A 21609-nucleotide genomic window follows, 5' to 3' on the forward strand; every position below is an offset into this window, starting at 1 on the left:
GCACCCTGCGGCTCAAAGGCAAAGCAAAAGCCTCAAGGGAAGAACCATCCAAATGTTTATTTTGAAAAATTAACTAGAAATAAAGTAGCAAACATTCAGAAAGAGGCACTGGAGATTTAGCCCTTAAATCCTGTGATAATTCCAGGATTTCTAGATCTGGTTTTTCCCTTCCCTTGCTTCCCCCAAACCGCCCGCTCTTTGGAAGACAAGGAGGGACCACCATGCTGCAAGTCCCCGGGGAAAAAGCATCCCTCTCTCTGCTGTCCTGAGCTGAGCCTAAGGGCTGGAGAGGCTCTGACCTCTACCATTGCTGACCCTTAATGCCAGGCTTAACAAGGCTGCCGCTAGACCGGGCTTCCCTCTGCGCCGCTCGCCGCACCTCCTTCATGTCATAGGCCCAGACTTGCTCCAAGCCCTCCCCAAGGGTGCTGGTGGGGGTCCAGGAGGGGAAGGGGAAGCGTCCAGCCACCACCCGGGCTTCGTCGGGGAGTTCTGCAAGGAGCTTGGCGGCCAGGGGAGGTTTCTGGGGAGAGACAGCCAGGGCCAGGCGGCCTTAGGAAAAAGGCACGCGGTGGCAGTGCCACCAAGGGATCACAGGGCAGCTTCTCGGCACGGCTGGTGGGTCCCAAGCAGACAGCATCAACCAAAAACCCTTCCAAAACGCAGGGCCGGTACGAGTCCTGTGCGTGGTTGGGATTAGGACCAAGTAACAAGCGATAGGATGAGGGGAAACGGCCTCAAGCTGCACCCGGGGAGGTTTAGATGGAACGTTAGGAAGAATTTCTTCACCAAAAGGGTTATCGAGTGCTGGCCCAGGCTGCCCAGGGCAGGGGCTGAGTCCCCATCCCTGGGGGGATTTAAAAGCCGGGGAGATGTGGTGCCTGGGGACATGGGTTAGTGGTGGCCTTGGCAGTGCTGGGTTAACGGCTGGACTCAAGGGTCTTTTCCACCCTAAATGACTCCGTGTTTCTATAAATTCAAGTGGTGCTGAGCACCAAACCGCTCGCTCCCACCGACGCCCACTTGGCCTTCTTTTTCCAAGAGTCTTTGCCCCCGTCCCAGATCGTCTCTCTTTGCTACAAAACCCCTCCCTCGAGCTCGCTCAGAACACGTCGGGGTGCCAGGGACCCACTTACCACGCTGGGGGCCAGGAACACCATCACGTTGTAGCAATCGGAAAGATTCACCTTAAGAGAGAAGGAAAAGGGGAATAAAAGCAGCGACAGGCGGAGGGGGAGCGGCGGGGGGAACCGTCCGAGCGGCCAAGCGCTTTGCGGGCGATCTTTTGAACGTCGGGGGAAGCAGAGGTGCCCCACAACGTGTGGGACGGGGATGTGTTGGTGCAACCAGGAGCCGGGCGTGAAAGCAGCACCTCTTGCAAAACACCTGCCTCCAGCATCGTCCCAAACCACATTCCCTGCTGGCTTTTCCCCGGTTGGGCTGCGGGTACCTGATGCCAGCTTTAGCAGGATGTCTACGACGGCCACCGCGCGTCAGCAGCACCTAAGACCTCTTCCCAAAGCTGCCCTGAGAAGGAGCGCTGCTGCCTGCCCCACCAGCAGCCAGCCGCGGGCGTTCCCTGCGGAAGGAGGGTGGTTTTTCCACCTCCTGGGAGCAGCGTGGGTTGGGGAAGGAGCAAGCGACCCTCACCAAAGGCTGGCTGGAGATGTAAGACCAAACCCCGGCCCTGCCCTGACTACAGCCAGCCCCTCGGGACGCTGTTACCTTCCACAGGTCCTTCTTCAGGAAGGAAACCTTCCCGTGGTACCCAGCCCTCCAGGCCCGGTAGCTGGAGAGGCACAGCAGCCAGGGGTTGAGCTCGTAGCCAACGGCTGGCCTGAGACCTTGCTTATAAGCCTCTACCACCTGGAGAGAGAGAGAGAGTTGCAACCGAAATGAACCTCGGTGTTGAGTTTGGGGGACAATCTGGGGGACAGGGGCTCTTGCCCAGCTCCACTTCGCTCCCTCCTGCTGGCTCATGGGCAGGGTGACCTTGGTCCTCAGCGCCTTCCAGGTGCAAAGGCTTGTCTAGGTCTTTCCTCCTAGAGTGGTCGTTCCCACCCTGCTCACTGCATGTGATGTCTTCTAGGGCCACCTAGGACTGTCTAGGACCACCTAGGGCCACCTAGGGCTGTCTAGGACCACCTAGGGCCACCTAGGACCACCCAGGGCTATCTAGGACCATCTAGGGCTACCTAGGGCCGCCTAGGAATACCTAAGGCTGTCTAAGACCACCTAGGGCCATCTAGGGCCACCTAGGACCACCTAGGGCTGTCTAGGACCACCTACAGCAGTCTAGGACCACCTAGGGCCATCTAGGACCACCTAGGGCCGTCTAGGACCGCCTAGGGCTGTCTAGGACCACCTAGGGCCATCTAGGACCACCTACAGCAGTCTAGGGCCATCTAGGACCACCTAGGGCCGTCTAGGACCATCGAGGGTCATCTAGGGCCATCTAGGACCGTCTAGGGCCACCTAAGACCACCTAGGGCTGTCTAGGGCCATCTAGGACCACCTAGGGCCACCCAGAACCACAGCCAGGAGCGGGGGGGCTCCGAGCCGCCCTCCTGCCGAGCGCAGCCCCCCTCCCAGCCCCCAGCCCCCCCTTACAAGCCGGCCATCTCCCGATCCCAGGTCCACCGTCTTCCCCGTGCGGCTCCGCAGCAGCGCCAGGGTGTTCGCCACTTGCTGGGGGCTGGAGGGCAGGTAGGGAACCTGGGGGAGAGGGGGCGGTCAGGTCCGGGGGGGTCCCCGAGGAGGGGTTTGGGGGTCCCTGAGAAGGCTGGGGGGTCCCCAAAGAACGCTTGGGGAGTTGGGGGGTTCCCAAGAAGGGGTAGGGATTCCCTGAGAAGGGTGGGGGGGTCCCCGAGAAGGGTGGGGGGTCCCCAAGGAGGGGCTGGGGGGGTCCCAAGGAGGGGTAGGGGGTCCCCGAGAAGGAGTAGGGGGTTCCCGAGGAGAGGTGGGGGAGTCCCCGAGAAAGGGTGGGTGGGGGTCCCCCAGGAAGGGGTAGGAGGGGTCCCCGAGAAGAAGGGGGGTCCCCGAGGAAGGGGTTGGGGGCGTCCCCGAGAAGGGGTGGGGGGGCAGCGGCGGTACCTGCAGCCGCAGGGGGACCTGGCGGAAGCCGGGCATCAGCAGGGTGGCCCAGGTGGCCCAGGCGGCCGCCCCGCTGGCCACCGCCAGCTCCAGCAGCCCCAGCCCGCCCAGCGCCCCCTCCCCTCGGCCCGGCCAGGCCGCCTCCCCCGGCTCCCCCGGCTCCCCCGGCTCCTCCATGGCTGCCGGAAGGGGCGGCCCCGCCGCTCCCCGCCCCGCCGAGCCGGGCCGAGCCGAGCCGAGCCGAGCCGAGCCGAGCCGACCCGGGCCGAGTCGAGCTCAGCCGAGCCGAGCCGAGCCGGGCAGAGCCGGGCCGAGCCGAGCCGAGCCGAGCCGAGCCGAGCCGAGCTCAGCCGAGCCGAGCCGAGCCGAGCCTCAGCCGAGCCGAGCTCAGCCGAGCCGAGCCGCGCCGAGCCGAGCCGAGCCGACCCGGGCCGAGCCGAGCTCAGCCGAGCCGAGCCGAGCCGAGCCGGGCCGAGCCGGGCCGAGCCGACCCGACCCGGGCCGAGCCGGGCCCAGCCGAGCCGAGCCGAGCCGGGCCGAGCCGAGCCGAGCCGGGCCCGGCCGAGCCGAGCCGAGCCGAGCGGGAACGAGCCCAGCCCAGCCGAGCCGAGCCGAGCCGAGCCGAGCCGAGCCGAGCCGAGCCGAGCCGACCCGGGCCGAGCCGAGCTCAGCCGAGCCGAGCCGAGCCGGGCCGAGCCGAGCCGACCCGACCCGGGCCGAGCCGAGCCCAGCCGAGCCGAGCCGAGCCGGGCCCGGCCGAGCCGAGCCGAGCCGAGCCGAGCGGGAACGAGCCCAGCCGAGCCGAGCCGGGCTGAGCCGAGCTCAGCCGAGCCGAGCCCAACCGAGCCGAGCGGCCCCGGGGCTGCCGGCGGCGAGCGCTGGGGCTGTGCAGGGCCCTGTGAGGTTGTGCCGGGTGGTGTGCGGCTGTGCGCGGGTCTGCGTGGTCCTGTGCGGCTGTGCGCGGGTGTGCGCCGTTGTGTGCGGTTGTGCAGGGCCGTACACGGCTTTTCGGGCGGCTGCGTGCGGTTGTGCACGGACGGGCGTGGTTGTGTGCAGTTGGGCGTGGTTGTGTGCAGTTGTGCACGGCTGTGCAGGGCTGTGGGTGGTTGTCCAGAGCTGTGTGGGGTTGTGCCTGGTTGTACACGGTTGTGCATAGCTGTGTGCAGTTGTCCATGGTTGCGTGCAGTTGTGAAAAGCTGCGCATGCCCGTGCACAGTTGTGTGTGGCTGTGCATGGTTACGCGTGGTCGTGTGCAGTTGTGCAGGGCTGCGCACGGTTGTGTACGACTGTGCAGGGATGTGTGCGGTTGTGCACAGTTGTGTGTGGTTGTGCACAATTGTCTGCAGTTGTACCCGGTTGTGTGCAGTTGTGAAAAGCTGTGCACACCCGTGCAAGGCTGTGTGCGGTTGTGCAGGGCTGTGTGCGGATGTGCACAGCCGTTCGCAGTTGTGTGTGGTTGTGCACAGTTGTGCATGGTTGTGTGCAGTTGTGAAAAGCTGTGCGTTGTTGTGCGGGGCTGCATGGGGGTGTGCACCGTGTTCTGCAGCTGTACACGGCTGTGCGTGGTTGTGTGCGGCGGTGCGCAGTTGAGCACGGTTGTGCACAGCTGTGAAAAGCTGTGCACACCTGTGCATGGTTGCGTGGGGCTGTGCGCAGATGTGCGCAGCCATGCACGGTTGTGCACAGTTGTGTGTGGTTGTACACGGTTGTGCATGGCTGTGCGCAGTTGTGTGCAGTTGTGTGCAGTTGTGAAAAGCTGTGCATGGTTGTGCAGGGCTGTGCATGGCTGGGTATGGTTGTATGCTGCCGTGCACAGTTGTGCATGGCTGTGTGTGGTTGTGCACTGTTCTGTGCAGCTGTGCGTGGTTGTGTGCGGTGGTGCGCAGTTGAGCACGGTTGGGCGCAGTTGTGCAGGGCTGCGTGTGGTTGTGCACCGTTCTGTGCAGCTGTACTCGACTGTGCACAGCTGTGTGCAGCAGTGCGCAGTTGAGCACGGTTGTGCGCAGTTGTGCAGGGTTGCGCACGGCTGCGCAGGGCCGTGCACAGTTGCTCGCCCTTGTGCGCGGTTGCGCGCGGCTGCGCGAGGCTGTGCGCGGTTGTTCGCCCTTGTGCGCGGTTGCGCGCGGCTGCGCGGGGCCGTGCGCGGTTGTTTGCCCTTGTGTGCAGCCGTGCAGGGCTGTGCGCAGTTGCTCGCCCTTGTGCGTGGCTGCGCGGGGCCGTGTGCAGTTGCTCACCCTTGCGCGCGGCTGTGCGCGGCTGTGTGTGCCGCCGGCGCGCGGGCGGCGGGTTTCCTGCCGCGAGGGAGCGGCGACTGTGGGAAAATCCCAGGCTGTGGGAAGCGGGGGGGCAGCCAGGCCCCCGCAGCCCCTGCCCGCCCGCAGTGCGTAAAAAACCCCGCGAACCGACCCCAACCCGGCAGCAAGAAGGGCTCGGTTAGGGGAGCGGGCGCACAAAGGGCAGGCAGCTTCCCTGCCCGCGCCGGCGCTTGCTGCCGCATCGCCGTCACCGCCATCGCCTTCCCCCCCTGCTCCCCCCCGGCCTTTGGGTCAATACTTGCAGGGCTCCCCCCCAGCACCGTATCGGGGGGTCCCCGGGGAGCTCAGGGCCCGTACAACGGCCAGGGGCACCCGACGCCCTCGCCATGGGGCGCCCGGCCTCCTCGCACGCCCGGGGACATCGCCCGTGTGCGATTGCGAGCGGAGGCTCCCAGCCTGGGAACGGCTTTGGGGTGCAGGGGAGCGGGATTGGGGCGCCCGGAGCCCCCCTTTCCCAAGGAGCCGACGCAGGCAGCAGCCAAGGGAGGAGCCGCCAAAGGCGAGCACCCGTTCCTGCTCCCATCTCGCCCTTATTTGTGGCAACCAAATATTCCGCCCTTGCGCTGAGGATGCGCACGCACCCCATGCGTGCTCCCCCCTCAAACCGAGGCCTGAAGCTCGGGGTGCTTAATGGCAACCAGACCCCATGAAACGCATCCCCCGGCGCGGCGATGGGGCTCCGCCGGGAAGGCAAAGCCGGCCCTACGCGCTGCGTATAGCCCAGAAATATTGCCCAGGGCTCTTTCCCTGCCCCGTCCCGCCAAAGCACCCGGCGCGGCTGCGGCCAAATCGGGGGGCACAGGGATTGCTCCGATTTTCTGGTGCTCACTGGCAGGTGGAGCCGGTTAAGGCTGAGAGTGAGCAGAAAAGCAGGGGAAATAGGAGCTGGGGGAAGAGCGGGGCGGAGGAGGAGGATGGTCCATGGGGACCCCGAGGCAGCCCAAGGCCTCCCGTGATGCCGCAGAGCAAATAAATGAATGAAGCAATTCCCAGGCAGGGCTGAGCCTCCGTGCGGGGCCCCCGGGGCTCGGCCGGGGTCGGTGGGGGGTGGCAGCATCCCCTTCTGCCCCAGCCCTGGGTGGCCGGCAGCATCCTGGGGTGTCGTGCCGAGCAGGTGGCCCTGCGATGGGACCAGTTGGGCTGCGCCACCGGAGCCAAAGAGCTTTTAATCCGCCTCTTTCCAGGGCAGCTTCCCCCTGCCGAGGCCGCGGCGGCTGCAAAGCAGCCCTGCCCGCCAGGAATTTGTCGCTATGTGCTGGGAAAGCTCCTTCCCACCAGCTGTCGGCAGCCCGGCTCGGCGGGCGCAGGCGCGTCGGACCGGGGAGAGCCGGGGTGAGGGGCCGCGGGGGCCCTGCTGCGGGCCAGGGTCCTGCCCCAGCCCCGAGCATCCCTGCGCGGCGCAGGGACGATGCCGGATCAGCCTTGGCCCGGTCAAAGAGGGGGACTCGGAGCAGCCCCCTTACCCCAAGGCTTTGGGGTGCAGCTCCCCAAGGGGTGGCAGGGCTGGGGGTGTCGGTGTCCTCGGCATCACCAGGCTCTCGCCCCTCCTCTCGCCGAGGGCCGTGGGGCAGAGCTCACCCCGTCCTGCCCAGGGCTTGGGCTGTGCCCCCCAGCCCCTCCTCTGCTGCCCCACGCAGGCACCCAGGCTGCCCCAGCCGACCTGGTGCCGGCCAAACCCCGGCCCCGGGGCTTCATCCCACCCTGTGGGGCATCCCCGAACCCCGGCGGCTTCATCCTGACCCTATGGGGCATCCCCGAACCCCAGGGGCCTCATCCTGACCCTACAGGGCATCCCTGAACCCCAGGGGCCTCATCCTGACCCTATAGGGTATCTCTGAACCCCAGGGACCTCATCCTGCCCTTATGGGGCATCCTTTTGGTCCCAGGGACCTCATCCTGACCTTATGGGGCATCCCCTGGTCCCCAGGAGCATCATCCAACCCTATGGGGCATCCCCAAACCCCAGGGGCCTCATCCTGACCTTATGGGGTATCTCCTAACCCCAGGGATATCATTCTGACCCTGTAGGGCATCCCCTAACCCCAGGAGCATCATCCTGACCCTACCGGGGACCCCCTGGTCATTCCCTTGCTCCACGCCAGCTCCTGGGCCCCGGGGCGCAGGCAGGGCAGGCAGGGCAGGCAGGCTGCCCGGACATCGCCGGGGTGGACGCAAGGCCTGCAGATTCCTGCTCGGGGCCGGGGGCCGCGGGAAGGGCTGAGCGGGGCCGGCCGCCTTTGTGCCTCCCCTTTGTGCCCCGCGATTCACACGTTCGGGCTTTTATCCGGCGGCCGGGAAGGAGGAGGGCGAAGGGGGCAGGAGAGGGGGGAGAAGGGCCCGGGGTGGGGTGGGGAAATGGCGGGAAATGGCGGCTCCCTTTGTGCGACGGGGATGGGGACAGGGACCGGGGGACACCCCGTCAACGCCACCGTTCTGCGTTTTGCCGTCCCGGTGCGGACACCCATCGGCAGCGTGACCGCAGGGCTCCCCGGGCTGGGATGCGATGGGTCCGTGGACGAGGAGCCCCGGGCACCTCCCTGGGCGCGTTTCCACCGAGGCAGCTGGTTTTGGGGTGCTGCTCCCCATCGTGTCCCCAAAGCCACCCTCGGGGGGGGGTGTTTGGAGCGGGTCCGGCCGGACCGTCCCCGGGGATGCTGCAGACAGCCGCGATGCCCGCAGCGGGGACCCCTCCCTGGGCTCGCAGGGTGCCACCGCCACCCTCTGCCATCGCCACCCCTCTTTCCAAGCCCCGATGGACTCCGGCTGCCCCTCCGGAGACCCCCAGCTCCCTTCTGGCCTGCCCAAAGCAGCCCCCAGCACGCCGGGGCCCCCGCCACGCTCTCCCCCCGCCGCCACGCTGCCTCCCGCCCCATTTTCCAGCCTGCGGAGGAGATACGGACCGGGATGGAGTTGGTCTCATTGTGTTTTTAACCCTGCCAAGAGGCAGGAGGGGCCAGGCAGGAATTAGGCTTGGCCAAGGCCAGTCTCTGCTTTCGGGGAGATGCTGGGATGACCGGCCCCGGGGAGACGAGGGTGCCGAGGCCGTGGGATGCTGCCTGGTGCCACGGCAGCCCCGAGCAGCAGGGAAGGGCTGTTATCCCCATCCTGCGGTGGGGAAACTGAGGCACCGGCTGCCCGGTCCCCCCCGTGGGACGCTCCCGTAGGAAGTGTGTGTGCCCTGGCCGCAGCCCAGCCGCGGCGGGAGCCGGCAGCCGTGGGAAGCGCGAGCCGACCCAACCTGACACAGGGCAGAGGGCACCGAAAACAGCACGAAAACCTCTGCAGCAAGAGAAGGAGCAGGATAACAGCCCTTTCCGCCGCAGCGGAACGAGCTGGGTTGGCCAAATAAACAGATTGGAAGAAAAACAAGAAATTCTGCTGGACAGAAAGCTGCCGGATGCTCGGCGCATTAAATGCCATAATTTAGCTGAGAGGAATGTGCTGGATTGCGGTGGGGTCGGAGCAGCCGTGCTCTGTCCCCGGGGCGTACGGAGGATGCCGTGGGCAGCGCAATTCCCTTTGCACCTCATTTATTGCTTTTCCAGCCTCATTTTTCCCTCCTCCACTGGGTTTCCCACTCCTTCCCCCTTCCCTGCTGCCAGAATCCAGCGGGATGCGGGCATCCTCCAGAGCTGGGGCTGGAGCATCCCGCCTCCCCCAGGGCCTGATCCTGCCCTTGGGCCCAGCCTGGCCCCAAAATGAGCAGCAGCCCTTTGGCAATAAAGCATAAAAAAAGAAAAGCATCGAACTCTTCTTAAAGGAAACCGTGTTGCGTATTGAAGCCACTGGGCAGGCTTGCAGCCGCGAGCTCGCGGGCAGGATCGCACCACAGCCAGATCATTTTATACACACACAGATATATATATATATTTAATTATTATACTCCGAAGCCCCCAGCACTCTTTGGAAACGGTTTCTGGGCAAGTAAAAGTGTGTTATGGGCAGCGGGGCCACCAAATAGCTGGCTAGTGGTAGTTGAAAAGGGGTTATTGAAATAAGATTGAGAAGGTATTAAAGCACGAGCTGACAGCTGCCGTGGCCCTGGCTCGGGTGGTTTGGGGGCTCGGGGGGCTCGGGGGGCTCAGGGGGGGTGACCTTTTCCAGCGCTGAGCCCCTGTGGGCATCACGGATGGGGAGGAAAGGTCCCTGGCTGGGGGTCCTGTGCCCCGTCCGTGGCTGGGGGTCCCGTGCCCCCACCCCAGCCAGGCGTCCCCTACCCCATCTCCATCTTGGGGTCCCAATCCCCTCCCCAGCTGGGGGTCCCACCCCCCTTGCCACCATCCGGGGACGCCGGGGCAGCGCGGGAGCCCCCGCGGAGGCGGGCAGCGGCGGGGTGGGAGCGGGCAGGGTTGGGAAGCCGCCGCCGCGCAGCCCGGCACAATGAGGCCTTGTGGCCGGCGGCGCTGACGAGAATCGGCCCTGACAGCGGCTCCGCCGGCGGGGTCGCCCACCCGGCACGGGGCCACGCGATCCCCAGCACCGGCCCCGCTCGCTCGGTGCTGCCCGGGGCGAGGAACCCCAAACTGACCCACCCAGGGGAACAGCAGGGGTGCAGCATTTAGAAATAACAACCTATCTATATATAGATATATAAATAGTAGGGCTGTTTCCAGCCCCCCAGTTGGTGCTGGCGCAAGGGGAGGCAGAGCTTCACGCCATGGCACACACCGGCACCGGCACCGGCACTCACCCGCGGCACGTGTTGGTGAACATCCCGCTCAGCTTTTTACAACAAGGAGAGGCACACGCTACAAATACAGCTTAGTTTATATATAAAAAAAAAAAAAAAAAGTCACAAATTTGGTATCGTTATAACTTTAGTGCACATACGATGCCCCCCACCCCCACGGTCAAAAATCCCCCCCCCGGCTGGCACGGTGTGCCCCGCCGCCGGCGAGCCGGCACAGCGGGATCCGGCAGCCGCCGTCAGGCCGCGGCCCCGGGCTGGCGGTGATGGGTGGCACGGCCCGACCTCTCCCCGCTCCCGCGGCACCTTCCTGCATCAGCGCTTTGGTCCTGTCCGGCCATGCCGGGACATCTCTGCTCCCCGCGTCAGCCTTCCTCCTGCCTCACCATCCCCCTCGCTCCCTTCGGCCTCACTCCTCTTCCTCAGCATCCGCCCCGCGGCTCCTGCCCGTACCCCGCGTTGCAGGCAGGGCCAGGGCAAGGCTCGCCACCGTCCCGCTCCCCCTTCCACCCCCGACATCGCAAATTCACCTCCTGGCCCTTCTGCGCCCCACCATGCCCGTCATGTCCCCAGCCCTGCCACCACGGCCACCCACCGCCATGGCCACCCGCCACCGAGCCCTCCCGGGGCGGGAGACGGCCGCCCCATCGTGCTGGACCCACCGTGCCCCACAGCGTCCCCGAGCCCACAGCATCCCCTGAGCACGCAGCGTCCCCGAGCCCGCAGCGACCCCAAGCCTGCAGCATCCCCTGAGCACGCAGCACCCCGAGCCCGCAGCACCCCGAGCCCGCAGCACTCCGGTCCCCAGGGACCCCCCAACCCATTGCCCCACGCCACTGCACCCCTCACCCGGGCAGGTCCCTGGGGACCACGGGCGAGCGCGCCCTGGGAAAATCCCTTCTCTTCCAGCAGGATTTTCCCGGGACCCCCTCAGCCCGGTGGCAGGCGCTGCCGGAGCCCGGCGAGGACCAAAGTGCCACGCTCCCTCCGGGCACCATCCCTGCTGGCGCGCTGCCCCTGCGTCCCCCCGGGGATGCTCTTGCTGCCTGCGGGACCCCGGCCCCCCAGCACCCGCGGGACCGGGCTGCCCTCCCCGAGCCCCTCAGTCCATGGGGAACTCGCAGGGGTTCTGGCGCGTGCGCCGCGCCCCCTCGTAGATGCGCTGGAAGTCCCTATAGCGGGGCGCGCAGCTCAGCCAGGCTTCGCCAAAATGCAGCCACCCGGTGAAGAGGAAGGTGCCGGGGCCTGGCTTGACGCCGCAGCGCAGCGGGGTGCGGATGCTGCCCACCGGCCGCCCCGGCCGCCCCCCCGCCTGGAAGAGGGGGAATTTTTGGCGGTGGATGCGGGCGGCGCTCACCCCGATGACGGATTCCTGCAGCTCCACGTCGTTGGAGACGCTCCGGATGCTGCCGCGGATCACTGCGGGGGGAAGGCAGGGAGGGGTGTCAGTGTGTCCCCGTCCCCATCCCCATCTTTATCCCCATCTCTGTTCCTGTCCCTGTCCCCGTCCCCATCTCCATCCCCATCTCCATCTCCGTTCCTGTCCCTGTCCCCATCCCCCATCTCCATCCTCATCCCCATCCCCGTCCCCATCCCTGTCCCCATCCCCATCTCCATCCCCGTCCTCTTCCCCATCCCCATCTCCATCCCCGTCCTTTCCCCGTCCCCATCCCTATCTCTGTCCCCGTCCCTGTCCCCGTTCCCATCTTCATCCCCATCCCTCTTCCCCATCCCCATCTCCATCCTTTTCCCTGTCCCCGTCCCCAGCCCCATCTTCGTTCCCATCCCTGTCCCCATCCTCATCTCCATCCCCATCCCCATCTCCATCCCCATCCCCATCCCCATCTCCGTCCCCGTCCCCATCCCATCCCCGTCCCCATCCCCATCCCCGTCCCCATCCCCGTCCCCATCCCCATCCCCGTCCCCATCTCCGTCCCCGTCCCCATCCCGTCCCTGTCCCCATCCCCATCCCCATCCCCATCTCTGTCCCCGTCCCCATCCCCGTCCCCGCCCCCGTCACCATCTCCATCCCGATCCCAAGCAGCCTCCGGGGCACGGATGGCCGCAGCCCAAGCCAGGCCAGCGCGGGAAGGGGAGGCCAGGGCTGCCTGGGGGCTGTTGCCCCCCCAGTTTGAGTTTCCTTCCCTCCCGCGGAGCCCCAGGACCCCCCAGCACCCGGGGGGGCTGCGCTCACCAAAGTCACTAGTGCAAATGGCCATCAGGATCTCGGTGTCGTTGCACGGCCGGCACGCCCCTGCAACGGCCAAGCGCAGCCCGTCACCGCGGTGGCTCCCGGTGACCAGCCTTGGGGCGACCACCCCGGATCCGGCCCCTGCACCCTCTCGCCTCCGCGCAGACCGGGGACACCCCGGCAAGGGAGGCGGTCACCGCCCTGGGGAAACTGAGGCAGGCTGAGCCGGGACGCTCGGCGCTCACCTTCTCCGGTGAGGCTGGCGGCGGGCAGCGCCGGGCGGGCCAGCCAGTCGCCCCGCAGCTCGTAGCGGAAGGCGGCGATGCGGCGGCTGATGTCGGGGTGCGGGGTGGCCTGCAGGAAGAGAGCCACCTTCTCCCGGGGCAGCCAGCTGAAGCAGCGGACGCGGGGTCGGGGGGCCTCCGGCAGCAGCAGCTCCAGCACCCCCTCCCTCTCCAGGTAGAGCTGAGCCCCCCGAAAGGTGCCGGCGGGTTTAACGCAGGCGGTGACGTGCCGGGGGCTCCTGCCCTTGGCGGAGGCGGCGGCGGGGGGCAAGCGGGGGGCCAGGCGGAGGCGCAGGGCCCCGGTGGGGTACAGCCATTCCAGTGAGCCCTCGGCGCAGTGCAGGGAGAGCTGCTCCACGCTGCCCGCCTCCTGCGACAGCCCGCTGCGAGGCACAGCGGCCCCCGTCAGCCGGGACCCCTCCGGGTGACGGGGACCCCCCAACCCACGGCCCCCCCGGCACAGCAGCACCCCGGCACTCCCGAGCAGCGCCCGTGCGGAGGCGTGCGGGGCGAACGCGGGGAGGAGCAGCACCGAACCCTCGATGGCTCGGAGTTGGGGTGCAAGAGCATCATTCGGGGGGTGCTTGTGCTTCCCAGCACCCCCCCGGGGGGTGCTCAGGCAGGGCCCCCCTCAAACCGGGGGTCGGCTCCCATGCCCCCCCAGCCAGGGTGCCCACGGCCCCGGGGTCGCTTGTTATCCCCCCCCCTTTGGGGGATCCCCAGTGGGTGCTGGGGGGGTTCCACCCCCCCCCCCATCCCCCGGGATTGGGACTCGCGTGTAAACAGTGCCCGGAGCCGGTTTTAGCGGGGGGAAGGGGGGGGGGGGGGGAAGGCCAGGCTGGAGGGAGCGGGGGCGGCCGTGGGGAGGCTTTGTCCCGGCCACGCTGCCGGGGCCGCCCGCTCCCCGTGGCCCCCACGGCCCCGCGTGGGGCCGGCGCCAGCCCCTCCCGGCGGGGCCCGGCTCTTTGTTCCGGAGCTCGCCGCTTTCCCCAGCACCGTTTCGGGCCCCGCCGAGCACGGAGCTGCGGTTCACGGGTGGGGAAGGGGCTCCCGGAGAGGCCCCAGCACCCCGGGGGGCAGCATCCCTCGGGGCGGGGGGGGCAGCCGCAGCCAGGGGTGGGGAAACTGAGGCGGGTCCCAGCCTCCCACCCGTGGCTCTGCCCCCGGGTGCCGGTGCCGGTGCCGGTGCCTACCTGCCCCTCCAGCTGCACTGATCCGCCGAGGCCCCTCCGCCGCCGCCGCCGCCGATCGCCGCTCCCAGCCCGGCCAGGCAGAGCGCCCGCAGCGCCCACATGGCCGCCCCCGGGGCGGCCCTGCCCGGCCCTGCCCGCACCGCTGCCCGCACCGGGGGCGGGGGGGGGGGGAGCGGGGCCGCCACCCCGCGCCGCGCCCCAAACTTTCCGCCAATGGCGGCGGCGGGGCGGGGCCGCCCCCCCCCCTCCCCCCCCGCCGGGGGCACCGGCAGCGCGCGCCCCGGGCATCCCCGGCCCCCCCGGGGCTCCGGTGCCGCCAGTGGCCCCCCCCGCCCAGCACGGAGGCCCCGGGGCTGCGGCACGGCCGGGGCGGCCCCGGCTACAGGCAGCGCTGGTGGGGTGCGCCCCGCGTCACGCACACCCCGGGTACAGGCACCCCGGGCTGTGCACACCCCAACTGTGCACACCCCCGGCTGGGTACACCCCAACTGGGCACACCCCAACTGGGCACACCCCGGGTGCAGGCACCCCGGGCTGTGCACACCCCAACTGGGCACACCCCGGGCTGGGTACACCCCAACTGGGCACACCCCGGGTGCAGGCACCCCGGGCTGGGTACACCCCAGCTGGGCACACCCCGGGCTGGATACACCCCAACTGGGCACACCCCGGGTACAGGCACCCCGGGCTGGGTACACCCCAACTGTGCACACCCCCGGCTGGGCACACCCCGGGTACAGGCACCCCGGGCTGGGTACACCCCAACTGTGCACACCCCCGGCTGGGTACACCCCAACTATGCACACCCTGGGCTACAGGCACCCTGGGGTGGGTACACCCCAACTGTGCACACCCTGGCTACAGGCACTCTGGGGTGGGTACAACCCAACCGTGCATACCCCTGGCTGGGTACACCCCAACTGTGCACACCCTGGCTACAGGCACTCTGGGGTGGGTACAACCCAACCGTGCATACCCCTGGCTGGGTACACCCCAACTATGCACACCCTGGGCTACAGGCACCCCGAGGTGAGTACACCCCCAACTGTGCACACCCCGGGCTACAGGTACCCCAGGCTGGGTTACACCCCAACTGTGCACACCCCGAGCTATGGGCACCCCAGGCTGGGTTACACCCCAACTATGCACACCCCGGGTACAGGCACCCTGGGCTGGGTACACCCCAACTGTGCACACCCCAGGCTGGGTACACCCCAACTATGCACACTCCAGGCTATGTACACCCCCAGCCATGCACACCCGGGGCTACAGGCACCCCAGGCTATGCACACCTCGAGTCATGCACACCCCAGGCTATGTACACCCTGGGGTACGTACAGCCATGGTTATGCACACCCCAACAATGCACACCCCAAGCTATGCACACCCCAAGCTGTGCACACCCCAACCTATATACACCCCAGTCTATGCACACCCCAACCTACATACACCCCAGTCTATGCACACCCCAACCTATATGCACCCCAACTTATGCACACCCGAAACTATGCACACCCCAACCTACACCCCCCCCCAGTCTATGCACACCGCAAGCTATGCACACCCCAACAATGCACACCCCAAGCTGTATACACCCCAGTCTAGGCACACCCCAGTCTATGTACACCCCAGTCTATGCACACCCCAAGCTGTGCACACCCCAACCTATGTACACCCCAACAATGCACCCCCAAGCTGTGTACACCCCAATCTATGCACACCCCAAGCTGTGCACACCCCAGGCAACAGCCCCTCTGGTTCCCTCCCCCCAGCACCATGTACCCCAAGAGTCCCGCACACCCCAACCTCCATACAAACTACCCCCGTCCCGGCAGCACCCCCGTCCCTACAGGGGCACTTTCTGAACCGGGGGAAGCCGTGGCGCGTGGCGCTGGGCCTGGCACGGGGTCACGCACACCCGAACCCCCATTCCCCACCCCAAACTTGCCCCTCGGGATTTTACCCCCCCCCTCCAGCCGCTATTGTGCCAGCACCACAAACCCCGCAATTAATTAAGTTTCCATCCAGTGACAGCCCGCCAAAATGTTTGAAATAAACACCGAACAATCGGGATGGGATGATACAGGCCGGGAACAAAGTCCCCGGAGAGAGGGTGGAGCGGAATGGAAATGAGGGATTGTAAATTTGGATGGCGGAAAGAAAGAGGGGAAGGGGGAGAAGGGGAGGGGGCCGGGGGGGGGGCAGGCAGGGGAGAGGGGGATTCGCAGCCCTCCGGCCATGAAATGATGCTGAAAGGAGTCAAGCTGCTGGAATCCGTGGAAAATGAGGGGCCGGAGGGGCTGCGGGTTAAGGTGGAGCGGGTTGGGGTGCGGGTGTCGGGGTGTCAGGGTGTCGGGGTGGGGGGCTCTGTGCCCGCTGGCCCTCGTGCTGAGGCCACCAGCGGCTCCGCGGGGTTTGCCGGAGGGTGGCTGGGCCCCAGGGCCCGGCTGCGCACACGAAGCCGGGTCACGGTGACCCCCTGCGTGGCGGGGAAGTGGGCCCAGGGCCGTGGGCAAGCGGGGCCCGCTGGGCTCGGAGCTTGGCATGGGATCCAGCCAGGGAGCCCACAAACAGCCAGCACCGGGTCCCCAGAGGCGCGGTGGCACCAGGGAAGAGGTGGCACCGGGGAAGAGGTGGCACCAGAGTTGGGGTGGCACCAGTGCCACCAGGCGCTGGTGTCCCCAGGCAGGGACCTCACCCCACCGAGGCTGATCCTCCGCCCCGTGGGGTGCTGAGCACCCTCGGGGGGCTTCCCCTTGGCACCCCCCATGGTGCGGGGAGGGGGGACGCGGCCGTTTGCGTTGTCCCCGTCCCCACAGGGGACACAGCAGCGAGCCTGCCCCAGCCCCGCTCCAGCAGCCCGGGGTGAGCCAGCACCCTTGGCCCCCGCCACCGCCCGGGCGTGCAGCACCCTGATCCACCTTAACGGGGTGTTACGGGACAAACCTCAGCACCAGCTGGCCAAAACCACCCTGGCTTCCCTCCACATGGCCACTGGGCCAGTGGCATCCCTGCCTTTGGGGCGCGGCCATCGAGGGGGCCAGGATCCCCTTGGGAGCAGCCACCGGAGCTGGGGCTGAACTGGGACGGGGCAAAGTCCCCCCAGCACCCACCGGTTCACTCATCCCTCTGGGCCAGCCGATGGGGCAGAGCACCCCGGGGCCGGTAGCCCCCCCGGGGCCGGCAGCCACCCCGGGAGGTGCCGGAGCAGGGGGGGCAGGGGAAGCCGCCGGCCCCTCTCCAGCGGGGCCCGGGGCTGCTCCGGGCTCCCGGTTTGGCCCCGGGGCCCCCCCGTCCCTCTCCGCCCGCGGGGCCCGGGATGCTCGGGCTCGCAGTGCCCTCTTGTGACCGCGGCTGCTCCGGCCCGGGGGTTTGCGGGGGGGACAGGCCACGTCCCGCAGCGGGACAGGGCACCGGCTCATCGGGTGGCACCTTCAGAGGTCGCCGGTCCTGGGCAGGGACATCTCCCGCCGGGTCAGGGTGCTCCAGCCCCGTCCAGCCCGGCCTTGGGCACCTCCAGGTCTGGGGCACCCACAGCTCCTCGGGGCAGCCCCCTCCCATCTCCGACCCCCTCCCCACAGCCCATTCCAGCCTGTATCCAGTCGAAATCCATCCTCTGCCAGTATAAAACCATCACCCCTTCTCCTGGCACTACACATCCTGGGGAAAAGCCTCCCTCCGTCGTTCTTAGCAGCCCCTTCTCCATCAAAAGGCGGCCAGAAGCTCTGCTGAGGCTGAGCGGCCCCGGCTGCCCCCGCGGCTCTCCCAGCCCTTGGACCATCTCCGCGGTCCCCTCTGCGCCCGCTCTGACAGGTCCAGGTCCGCCTCGTGCTGGGTGCCCAGCATGGACGTGTGCTCCGGGGGGGTCTCACACTGTGAGACCTATGGGGCACCCAGGGCGTTGGGGCTCCACGTTGCCCCACAGCAAGAGGGACCCTTGTCCCTTCCCTTGTGCTTTTTGATGATTCTCCATCTCCCTGTTGGGTCACCCGTCTTCAGCAGAGCTTTCTCCTTTCCTTTCTCCTTTCCTTTCTCCTTTTCTCCTTTCCCCACCACCAAGCAGGTCCCTGGGCTTCCCGCTGAGCCGGGGCATCCCCCGTGCCCACAAAAGGGTCCCCATGGGGTGGCTCTGGGCACCCTCCACCCGGTGCCGTGGGGGAGTGATGGTGAGGGCAGGGATGCTCCAGGCTGGGCCATGCCCGGAGGCAGAAACCCTCCGGGAAAGGGGGCTCGGCGGGGCTTGGGACCCCAAAAGGGCTGCTCGGAGGCTGGGGCTCCCCAGCCCCTCTCCATCGCGCTGCGGCTGAGTGGGGAGCTTTCCCGCCCAGCCGAGCGCCCACAGGCACCCACCTCATCTTTAAAAAATAGCTGAGCAGCCTCGCCTCGTGCGGGGGTACCCCCAGCCCCTCCCCAGGGAACCCGGGCGCTGAACGCGTCGTGAGCGGGGCTCTGTCCCCTCCCAGTGCCCCCGAGGATCCGGACCCCCGGGCTGGTGCCCCTGAGGGCAGGCACAGGCCCTGGGGAGGCTGGAGGAGCCCGGGGAGGCTGCCAGGAGGGGAACCGCAGGGCGGGGGTCCCCATGGCAAGGCAGGGGTCCCCATGGCAGGGCAGGGGTTCCCATAGCAAGGCGGGGGTCCCCATGGCAGGGCGGGGGTCCCCATGGCAAAGTGAGGGTCCCCATGGCAAGGTCGGTGTCCCTATGGCAAGGTGGGGGTCCCATGGCAAGGCAGGGGTCCCCATGGCAAAGTGAGGGTCCCCATGGCAAGGTGGGTGTCCCCATGGCAAGGCAGGGGTCCCCACGGGAAGATGAGGATCCCCATGGCAAGGCGGGCGTCCCCATGGCAAAGCAAGTGTGCCAGCAGCTGGATGAGGATCCCCACAGCTGGGTGAGGGTCCCCACAGCAAGCTAATGGTCCCCACAGCTGGGTGAGGGTCCCCCGTGGCCAGGCGAGGGTCCCCGCAGAAGCCTGAGGGTCCCCATGGCTGGGCCCTGCCCTTGCCCACCCTCACCTGCGTGTGGCCTGGAGTGGGGGGAGCCCTGGGGGGTCTCTCAGCCTCGGGGGGGGCCCAGGGGGTCCAAGCCCTATGGAGGGCCCAGGGAGCCCAGGGGGGCTGAGCCCTGGGGTCAGCACAAAGGGCACCGAGCCCGAGGCGGGGGGGGGGGGCGGGCTGATACCGGGGTGGGGGTCCCAGGGCCCTGAGGGCAGTGGCGGGGTGGTGACCCCATGCCGCCCAGGCCACCCCCCTCCCCTGGGCAGCCCCCCGCCGCCGCCGCCGCAGCGAGGCCCCCGCGTGTCCATCCTGCGGGGTGGCGAATGGAGCTGCCTATTGATTCGCAGCCCGGGCTAAAAATAACTTTCAACTCTTCATCCCGAGCTGTGAAAAATCCCCCATTGCTAGGCGACGGGTTACCTGGAGACAGCCGGCGCTAGGCGACGGCGGTTGCTGCGGCGACGGCACCCGGCGCACTGCGGTCCAGCTTTGGCACCGGTGGTCCGGCTGGATGGGTGATGCTCGGCCCAGGGTCCCATCACCGTTGGGGACAGCTGGGTGCGTGGGGTGAGACCCTGCAGCACCCCCGCAGGACGGGGGGGACGGGAGGGCAGCGGAGGCCAATGGGGTGCTGGCGGTTTGCATAAAGATGAGTTGTGGAGGAGCGGTCGTGCTTGGTTCTCGGCTGCCGCCCTGGCCTGAGCGTGGGGACAGCGGCCACCACCCGGGAGGGACGATCCCCATGGACCAGGGGGGCTCAGGGGGCCTGGCCTGCCACAGTACGGGGTGACAAACCGGGGCTGCCTGCGGCTGCAGGGTGAGCCGGCGCGGCCGGGCACCCCACATCGGGCACCCCCGGGTGCGGGTACCCCCCTGGGCTGGCAGCACGAGGGGGTCCACCCCAGTCGTGTCCCCTCCACTGGGGACATGCACTTGGAGACTCCCCTTGCCCAGGCACTCCTCCAGCGGTGACCCTTCTTGGCATGAAGATGTCCCCAGGACAGGGGGCCACCCCAACATGTCCCCTCCGGGGCCCGGAGCTGGCAGGGGTTAGTGTCAATGGGGACATGGCAGGACCAAGGGGACAACAGGGACCATCTGGGACCCAACTGCCCCGCTGGGGCTGGGCTCAGGGGGTGTCCAGGGGTGCGATGACAGCAAACAGTGCGTGTCCCCCGAGGCTGGCCCACCACCCGCTGCTCCGGGGCTGCTGCTGGGTGACAATTCCCCTGGGACACCCCCATGGGGACAGGGCACCACGGCGGGGACAGGGCACTGCTGGGGGGACAAGGGGTCACAGGGGGAAGGACCCCCAGTTCCTCAGAAAAAGCCGTGTCACCTGGATGAGGCCACTGACCCGCACGTCCCCGCGGTCACCGGCCCCTCTGGCCCCCTTGCCTGCGGTTGTCATCCGCTGGGCAGCGTGGGATGAGGGTGTGAGTGTGAGTGCGAGTGTGAGTGTGAGTGCTCGTGCCCAGTCTCCTCCCCCAAGCCCTCTCCCAGCTGCCAGTGCGAAACCCGACCTGCCTTATAAATAATGGAGGCAGGAGCCAGGCGGCCGGAGCCAGGCAGCTCCATCAGCCTCCCCAGGGCCCGGCCGGGGGCAAGCGGCCGAGCTGGCCCCGCTGCCCGCATGGGGCCGTGCGAGGGGAAGGCGGAGGGGATGGGGTTAAACACAGCACCTAACCAGTTCCCTCCAGTTTGGGCAGCAGTGGTGAAGCTGGGCCCCAGACTGGGGGTGCTGGGTGGGTGCTGAGCTGGGGGAGATGGGAAATGGGGGGGCAGCAATGGGGTGTCCCCTGGCTGCGGGTCCCGCCGCCAGCTGCAGCCTGGGTGGGTGAACCCCCCCCGGCACTCGGGTGCAGCACCCTTCCCTGGGTGCCCGCAGCACCCCAGGGTGCTGGAGCTGGAGCGACCGTCTCTGCTGTGCCTCAGGGAGCCGGCTGCCGGGGTGAGAGGGGTCTGCACCGGGACCTCCAGCCTGCCAGCGCCCTGGTGGGGAGAGAGCCAGAGGAAGCATCCGTCTGTCCGTCCCTCCCTCCCTCCATTTCTCCATCCCTCCCTCTATCCTCCCCTCCATCCCTCCATCCCTCCATCCTTCCATCTCTCCATCCCTCCTTCCACCCCTCCATCCCTCCATCCATCCCTCCATCATCCCTCCATCTCTCCATCATCCCTCCATCCCTCCATCCATCCCTCCCTCCGTCTCTCCATCCCTCCATCCCTCCATCCCTCCAGCTCTCCATCCTTCCCTCCATCCTTCCATCCCTCCCTCCATCTCTCCATCACCCCTCCATCCCTCCATCCCTCTATCTTTCTATCCCTTCTTCCACCCCTCCATCCCTCCCTCCATCCCTCCATCATCCCTCCATCCCTCCATCTCTCCCTTCTCCCCTCCATCTTTCCACCCCTCCCTCCCTCCCTCCCTCCCTCCATCCCCCCATCCTTCCACCCCTGCATTCTCCCACCCACCCACCCCTCTCTCCCCCTGCCTGCACCCCCAGCTGCCAGCCCAGCCCTGCCCGCACCCCCCCCGCATCCCTCCCTCCCTCTCCGTGTCCCGCACCCTCACCTCCCGGTACCGCTACCGCTACCGTACCATCCCGCCACCAGCCATTATCATTACCGACGACCGTATCTCTTTAACAGCCTCCGCTGCTGAACACGCGTGTGTGCAAACGCGCGTGTGCGTGTGCGAGCAGCTCCCCGGGCTGGCTGGCAGCAGGGACCCCCCTTCTCCATCCCCCCCCAGATCCGGATCCGGCCCCATTCCCCCCCCCTCCAACACTCCCCGCTTATTTTTCCTGTTGTTTAGCGGGATTGGGGCGGGGGCCGGGCAGGATCCGGCCCCTTT

At 67.7% G+C, this 21609-nt stretch overlaps 2 protein-coding genes across 4 annotated transcripts; both read right to left on the reverse strand.

The window, feature by feature from the left end:
* Positions 1-42: 42 nt before the first annotated feature.
* ANTKMT (adenine nucleotide translocase lysine methyltransferase) lies at positions 43-3305 on the reverse strand. Its single transcript, XM_087734174.1, has 5 exons — positions 3094-3305; positions 2611-2715; positions 1726-1866; positions 1137-1187; positions 43-523 (listed from the first exon to the last, which is right to left on the reverse strand). Exons 1-5 carry the CDS (start codon positions 3268-3270, stop codon positions 302-304), a joined length of 696 nt encoding a protein of 231 aa, XP_087590300.1. The 5' UTR covers positions 3271-3305; the 3' UTR covers positions 43-301.
* Positions 3306-10286: 6981 nt separating this feature from the next.
* Positions 10287-21464, reverse strand: METRN (meteorin, glial cell differentiation regulator). Of its 3 annotated transcripts, none has more exons than XM_087733503.1 (5): positions 21355-21464; positions 19176-20747; positions 12532-12953; positions 12290-12349; positions 10287-11514 (listed from the first exon to the last, which is right to left on the reverse strand). In XM_087733503.1, the coding sequence occupies exons 2-5, from the start codon at positions 19997-19999 to the stop codon at positions 11198-11200; spliced, it is 1623 nt and encodes a 540-aa protein (XP_087589629.1). In that variant the 5' UTR covers positions 20000-20747; positions 21355-21464; the 3' UTR covers positions 10287-11197. The 3 variants fall into 3 exon arrangements, with proteins under 3 accessions (XP_087589629.1, XP_087589628.1, XP_087589630.1); XM_087733502.1 differs by having other exon boundaries at positions 21328-21450; XM_087733504.1 differs by lacking the exons at positions 19176-20747; positions 21355-21464 and adding an exon at positions 13764-13884.
* Positions 21465-21609: the final 145 nt, after the last annotated feature.

The sequence above is a fragment of the Nipponia nippon genome, unplaced genomic scaffold, assembly GCF_047370975.1.
Source record: "Nipponia nippon isolate SJK-2023a ecotype South Korea unplaced genomic scaffold, ASM4737097v1 scaffold_5, whole genome shotgun sequence".
NCBI classification, from domain to species: domain Eukaryota; kingdom Metazoa; phylum Chordata; class Aves; order Pelecaniformes; family Threskiornithidae; genus Nipponia; species Nipponia nippon.